The sequence below is a fragment of the Oncorhynchus nerka genome, unplaced genomic scaffold (genome assembly GCF_034236695.1).
Source record: "Oncorhynchus nerka isolate Pitt River unplaced genomic scaffold, Oner_Uvic_2.0 unplaced_scaffold_1010, whole genome shotgun sequence".
Lineage (NCBI taxonomy): Eukaryota > Metazoa > Chordata > Actinopteri > Salmoniformes > Salmonidae > Oncorhynchus > Oncorhynchus nerka.
The window spans coordinates 63990-72594 of NW_027040289.1; the positions used below are offsets into that span (position 1 = coordinate 63990).

The 8605-nt window shown below is 42.6% G+C and overlaps 2 protein-coding genes across 2 annotated transcripts in view; one reads left to right on the forward strand and one right to left on the reverse strand.

Annotated features, from left to right (window-relative positions):
* LOC115121564 (phosphorylase b kinase regulatory subunit alpha, liver isoform-like) overlaps positions 1-8322 on the reverse strand; it is a 44874-nt gene extending 36552 nt beyond the window's left edge. The window contains 3 exon segments of the mRNA XM_065016361.1: positions 142-189; positions 7898-8068; positions 8293-8322. Coding sequence (XP_064872433.1) covers positions 142-189; positions 7898-8068; positions 8293-8322 — 249 coding nt within the window.
* Positions 8321-8605, forward strand: part of LOC135570247 (phosphorylase b kinase regulatory subunit alpha, liver isoform-like) — a 40452-nt gene continuing 40167 nt past the window's right edge. The window contains 1 exon segment of the mRNA XM_065016362.1: positions 8321-8393. Coding sequence (XP_064872434.1) covers positions 8321-8393 — 73 coding nt within the window.

The window sequence follows — 8605 nt, forward strand, 5'->3', positions numbered from 1 at the left end:
AGGCTATTACACAGCCAGACCAAGGGAGAAACACATACAGAAATGCTCCAACAGCGTAGTGCATTGTTGCCCTTATGCCATATACTAGTGACTGTGTTGTTACATGGTAGAAGAAATGGGACAGTAACCACGGTAACCCACCTGTCGCATCATACACTGGAGCAGCCCTTGCATCAGCTTGACAACACTCTGTAGAATAATACAAATATAGATATTTACCACACCTTACAGGGATCGGTAACTCATGCTTTCCCAAGTGTATCTATTCAGGACTCCAAGGACTGAAATATGCCGATCTCTGCCTGTGGCCTACAACATAGATCATAGGACAACATGCATGGAACACACTAACATGTTTTGGGAAAGGAATGTCTTGTTTTGACACAGTGTGGTCATGAGGTCGGGTCCTTGCAGTCAAGGAATATTCAGACCCCCTTTCCAACACAGATCACACAGTACAGTAAGTATGGGACACACAACACAGATCACACAGTACAGTAAGTATGGAGAACACAACACAGATCACACAGTACAGTAAGTATGGAGAACACAACACAGATCACACAGTACAGTAAGTATGGGACACACAACACAGATCACACAGTACAGTAAGTATGGGACACACAACACAGATCACACAGTACAGTAAGTATGGGACATACAACACAGATCACACAGTACAGTAAGTATGGAGGACACAACACAGGTCACACAGTACAGTAAGTATGGAGAACACAACACAGATCACACAGTACAGTAAGTATGGAGAACACAACACAGATCACACAGTACAGTAAGTATGGAGAACACAACACAGATCACACAGTACAGTAAGTATGGAGAACACAACACAGATCACACAGTACAGTAAGTATGGAGAACACAACACAGATCACACAGTACAGTAAGTATGGGACACACAACACAGATCACACAGTACAGTAAGTATGGGACACACAACACAGATCACACAGTACAGTAAGTATGGAGGACACAACACAGATCACACAGTACAGTAAGTATGGGACACACAACACAGATCACACAGTACAGTAAGTATGGGACACACAACACAGATCACACAGTACAGTAAGTATGGAGAACACAACACAGATCACACAGTACACAGTACAGTATGGGACACACAACACAGATCACACAGTACAGTAAGTATGGGACACAACACAGATCACAGATCACACAACACAGATCACACAGTACAGTAAGTATGGAGAACACAACACAGATCACACAGTACAGTAAGTATGGAGAACACAACACAGATCACACAGTACAGTAAGTATGGAGGACACACAACACAGATCACACAGTACAGTAAGTATGGAGGACACAACACAGATCACACAGTACAGTAAGTATGGAGGACACAACACAGATCACACAGTACAGTAAGTATGGAGAACACAACACAGATCACACAGTACAGTAAGTATGGAGAACACAACACAGATCACACAGTACAGTAAGTATGGAGGACACAACACAGATCACACAGTACAGATCAAGTATGGAGAACACAACACAGATCACACAGTACAGTAAGTATGGAGAACACAACACAGATCACACAGTACAGTAAGTATGGAGGACACAACACAGATCACACAGTACAGTAAGTATGGAGAACACAACACAGATCACACAGTACAGTAAGTATGGAGGACACAACACAGATCACACAGTACAGTAAGTATGGAGAACACAACACAGATCACACAGTACAGTAAGTATGGAGAACACAACACAGATCACACAGTACAGTAAGTATGGAGAACACAACACAGATCACACAGATACAGTAAGTAAGTATGGAGAACACAACACAGATCACACAGTACAGTAAGTATGGAGAACACAACACAGATCACACAGTACAGTAAGTATGGAGAACACAACACAGATCACACAGTACAGTAAGTATGGAGAACACAACACAGATCACACAGTACAGTAAGTATGGAGAACACAACACAGATCACACAGTACAGTAAGTATGGAGGACACAACACAGATCACACAGTACAGTAAGTATGGAGAACACAACACAGATCACACAGTACAGTAAGTATGGAGAACACAACACAGATCACACAGTACAGTAAGTATGGAGAACACAACACAGATCACACAGTACAGTAAGTATGGAGAACACAACACAGATCACACAGTACAGTAAGTATGGAGGACACAACACAGATCACAACACAGTACAGTAAGTATGGAGAACACAACACAGATCACACAGTACAGTAAGTATGGAGGACACAACACAGATCACACAGTACAGTAAGTATGGAGGACACACAGATCACACAGTACAGTATGGAGAACACAACACAGATCACACAGTACAGTAAGTATGGAGAACACAACACAGATCACACAGTACAGTAAGTATGGAGAACACAACACAGATCACACAGTACAGTAAGTATGGAGAACACAACACAGATCACACAGTACAGTAAGTATGGAGAACACAACACAGATCACACAGTACAGTAAGTATGGAGGACACAACAACACAGATCACAACACAGATCACACAGTACAGTAAGTATGGAGAACACAACACAGATCACACAGTACAGTAAGTATGGAGGACACAACACAGATCACACAGTACAGTAAGTATGGAGACACAACAAGATCACAGATCACACAGATCACAGTAAGTATGGAGAACACAACACAGATCACACAGTACAGTAAGTATGGAGAACACAACACAGATCACAGTACAGTAAGTATGGAGACACAACACAGATCACACAGTACAGTATGGAGAACACAACACAGATCACACAGTACAGTAAGTATGGAGAACACAACACAGATCACACAGTACAGTAAGTATGGAGGACACAACACAGATCACACAGTACAGTAAGTATGGAGGACACAACACAGATCACACAGTACAGTAAGTATGGAGGACACAACACAGATCACACAGTACAGTAAGTATGGAGAACACAACACAGATCACACAGTACAGTAAGTATGGAGAACACAACACAGATCACACAGTACAGTAAGTATGGAGGACACAACACAGATCACACAGTACAGTAAGTATGGAGGACACACAACACAGATCACACAGTACAGTAAGTATGGAGGACACAACACAGATCACACAGTACAGTAAGTATGGAGGACACAACACAGATCACAGATCACAACACAGATACAGTAAGTATGGAGGACACAACACAGATCACACAGTACAGTAAGTATGGAGGACACAACACAGATCACACAGTACAGTAAGTATGGAGGACACAACACAGATCACACAGTACAGTAAGTATGGAGAACACAACACAGATCACACAGTACAGTAAGTATGGAGAACACAACACAGATCACACAGTACAGTAAGTATGGAGAACACAACACAGATCACACAGTACAGTACAGATCAACAGTACAGTGGGAGAACACAACACAGATCACACAGTACAGTAAGTCACACAGTACAGTAAGTATGGAGAACACAACACAGATCACACAGTACAGTAAGTATGGAGAACACAACACAGATCACACAGTACAGTAAGTATGGAGGACACACAACACAGATCACACAGTACAGTAAGTATGGAGAACACAACACAGATCACACAGTACAGTAAGTATGGAGGACACAACACAGATCACACAGTACAGTAAGTATGGAGGACACAACACAGATCACACAGTACAGTAAGTATGGAGAACACAACACAGATCACACAGTACAGTAAGTATGGAGAACACAACACAGATCACACAGTACAGTAAGTATGGAGAACACAACACAGATCACACAGTACAGTAAGTATGGAGAACACAACACAGATCACACAGTACAGTAAGTATGGAGAACACAACACAGATCACACAGTACAGTAAGTATGGAGAACACAACACAGATCACACAGTACAGTAAGTATGGAGAACACAACACAGATCACACAGTACAGTAAGTATGGAGACACACACAGATCACAGTACAGTAAGTATGGAGAACACAACACAGATCACACAGTACAGTAAGTATGGGAACACAACACAGATCACACAACAGTAAGTATGGAGGACACAACACAGATCACACAGTACAGTAAGTATGGAGAACACAACACAGATCACACAGTACAGTAAGTATGGAGAACACAACACAGATCACACAGTACAGTAAGTATGGAGACACACAACACAGATCACACAGTACAGTAAGTATGGAGGAACACAACACAGATCACACAGTACAGTAAGTATGGAGACACAACACAGATCACAGACAGTAAGTATGGAGAACACACAGATCACACAGTACAGTAAGTATGGAGGACACACAAGATCACAGATCACAACACAGATCACACAGTACAGTAAGTATGGAGGACACAACACAGATCACACAGTACAGTAAGTATGGAGGACACAACACAGATCACACAGTACAGTAAGTATGGAGAACACAACACAGATCACACAGTACAGTAAGTATGGAGAACACAACACAGATCACACAGTACAGTAAGTATGGAGAACACAACACAGATCACACAGTACAGTAAGTATGGAGAACACAACACAGATCACACAGTACAGTAAGTATGGAGAACACAACACAGATCACACAGTACAGTAAGTATGGGACACACAACACAGATCACACAGTACAGTAAGTATGGGACACACAACACAGATCACACAGTACAGTAAGTATGGAGAACACAACACAGATCACACAGTACAGTAAGTATGGAGAACACAACACAGATCACACAGTACAGTAAGTATGGAGAGATCACACAGTACAGTAAGTATGGAGGACACAACACAGATCACACAGTACAGTAAGTATGGAGGACACAACACAGATCACACAGTACAGTAAGTATGGAGGACACAACACAGATCACACAGTACAGTAAGTATGGAGAACACAACACAGATCACACAGTACAGTAAGTATGGAGAACACAACACAGATCACACAGTACAGTAAGTATGGAGGACACAACACAGATCACACAGTACAGTAAGTATGGAGAACACAACACAGATCACACAGTACAGTAAGTATGGAGGACACAACACAGATCACACAGTACAGTAAGTATGGAGGACACAACACAGATCACACAGTACAGTAAGTATGGAGGACACAACACAGATCACACAGTACAGTAAGTATGGAGGACACAACACAGATCACACAGTACAGTAAGTATGGAGGACACAACACAGATCACACAGTACAGTAAGTATGGAGATCACACAGTACAGTAAGTATGGAGAACACAACACAGATCACACAGTACAGTAAGTATGGAGAACACAACACAGATCACACAGTACAGTAAGTATGGAGGACACAACACAGATCACACAGTACAGTAAGTATGGAGAACACAACACAGATCACACAGTACAGTAAGTATGGAGGACACAACACAGATCACACAGTACAGTAAGTATGGAGAACACAACACAGATCACACAGTACAGTTAGTATGGAGGACACAACACAGATCACACAGTACAGTAAGTATGGGACACACAACACAGATCACACAGTACAGTAAGTATGGAGGACACAACACAGATCACACAGTACAGTAAGTATGGAGGACACAACACAGATCACACAGTACAGTAAGTATGGAGGACACAACACAGATCACACAGTACAGTAAGTATGGAGGACACAACACAGATCACACAGTACAGTAAGTATGGGACACACAACACAGATCACACAGTACAGTAAGTACGGAGAACACAACACAGATCACACAGTACAGTAAGTATGGAGAACACAACACAGATCACACAGTACAGTAAGTATGGAGGACACAACACAGATCACACAGTACAGTAAGTATGGAGGACACAACACAGATCACACAGTACAGTAAGTATGGAGGACACACAACACAGATCACACAGTACAGTAAGTATGGAGGACACACAACACAGATCACACAGTACAGTAAGTATGGAGAACACAACACAGATCACACAGTACAGTAAGTATGGGACACACAACACAGATCACACAGTACAGTAAGTATGGAGGACACACAACACAGATCACACAGTACAGTAAGTATGGAGAACACAACACAGATCACACAGTACAGTAAGTATGGGACACACAACACAGATCACACAGTACAGTAAGTATGGAGGACACACAACACAGATCACACAGTACAGTAAGTATGGGACACACAACACAGATCACACAGTACAGTAAGTATGGAGAACACAACACAGATCACACAGTACAGTAAGTATGGGACACACAACACAGATCACACAGTACAGTAAGTATGGAGAACACAACACAGATCACACAGTACAGTAAGTACAGTAAGTATGGAGAACACAACACAGATCACACAGTACAGTAAGTATGGAGGGACACAACACAGATCACACAGTACAGTAAGTATGGAGAACACAACACAGATCACACAGTACAGTAAGTATGGGACACACAACACAGATCACACAGTACAGTAAGTATGGAGAACACAACACAGATCACACAGTACAGTAAGTATGGAGAACACAACACAGATCACACAGTACAGTAAGTATGGAGAACACAACACAGATCACACAGTACAGTAAGTATGGAGGACACAACACAGATCACACAGTACAGTAAGTATGGAGGACACAACACAGATCACACAGTACAGTAAGTATGGAGGACACAACACAGATCACACAGTACAGTAAGTATGGAGAACACAACACAGATCACACAGTACAGTAAGTATGGAGAACACAACACAGATCACACAGTACAGTAAGTATGGAGAACACAACACAGATCAGATAAGTATGGGAGAACACAACACAGATCACACAGTAAGTATATGGAGAACACAACACAGATCACACAGTACAGTAAGTATGGAGAACACAACACAGATCACACAGTACAGTAAGTATGGAGGACACAACACAGATCACACAGTACAGTAAGTATGGAGGACACAACACAGATCACACAGTACACAGCAGTAAGTATGGAGACACACAACACAGATCACACAGTACAGTAAGTATGGGACACAACACAGATCACACAGTACAGGTATGGAGAACACAACACAGATCACACAGTACAGTAAGTATGGAGAACACAACACAGATCACACAGTACAGTAAGTATGGAGGACACAACACAGATCACACAGTACAGTAAGTAGTAAGTATGGAGGACACAACACAGATCACACAGTACAGTAAGTATGGAGAACACAACACAGATCACACAGTACAGTAAGTATGGAGAACACAACACAGATCACACAGTACAGTAAGTATGGAGGACACAACACAGATCACACAGTACAGTAAGTATGGAGAACACAACACAGATCACACAGTACAGTAAGTATGGAGGACACAACACAGATCACACAGTACAGTAAGTATGGAGGACACAACACAGATCACACAGTACAGTAAGTATGGAGAACACAACACAGATCACACAGTACAGTAAGTATGGGACACACAACACAGATCACACAGTACAGTAAGTATGGAGAACACAACACAGATCACACAGTACAGTAAGTATGGAGGACACAACACAGATCACACAGTACAGTAAGTATGGAGGACACACAACACAGATCACACAGTACAGTAAGTATGGAGAACACAACACAGATCACACAGTACAGTAAGTATGGAGAACACAACACAGATCACACAGTACAGTAAGTATGGAGAACACAACACAGATCACACAGTACAGTAAGTATGGAGAACACAACACAGATCACACAGTACAGTAAGTATGGAGGACACAACACTATTTTGACATGCTGTGAGATGGGAGCCAGCCAGTCACCTGCTCCAGTTCGTAGGCCTTGGCCTTGTCCTCATCCCGGTCAGCGTTCTTCCTGTAGGCCATCCCCAGACCCCACACCGCCAGGATGCTGTAGACATTGTCACGCACCCAGGCATCTGGCAGCTGGACACTGCAGGGCAACAGGCCTGTTACTGGGTTCTGGAGATACACACAGGTTAGACAGGCAGGTTAGACAGGCAGGTAGATAGATATCTATCGAAGTCTGGGCTCTGGCTGGGCCACTCAAGGACATTCACAGACTTGTCCCGGCCACTCCTACTGTACATTGTCTTGGCTGTGTACTTAGGTCGTTGTCCTGTTGCAAGGTGAACCCTCAACCCAGTCTGAGGTCATGAGAGCTCTGGAGCAGGTTTTCATCAAGAATATCTCTGTACTTTGCTCTGTTCATCTTTCCCTCGATCCATGCCGCTGAAAACATCCCCACAGCATGATGCTGCCACCACCTACTGCGCCTTCACCGGAGGGATGGTGCCAGGTTTCTCCAGATGACTCTTGGCATTCAGGCCAGAGAGTTAAATCTTGGTTTCATAAAATCAAATCAAATTGTTTGTCACATGTGCCGAATACAACAGGTGTAGACCTTACAGTGAAATGATTACTTACAAGCTCTTAACCAACAATGCTTTCAGAATATTTTTATTTTAAGTGTTAAGTAAAAAATGGGCCATTAATCTAGTACAATAACAA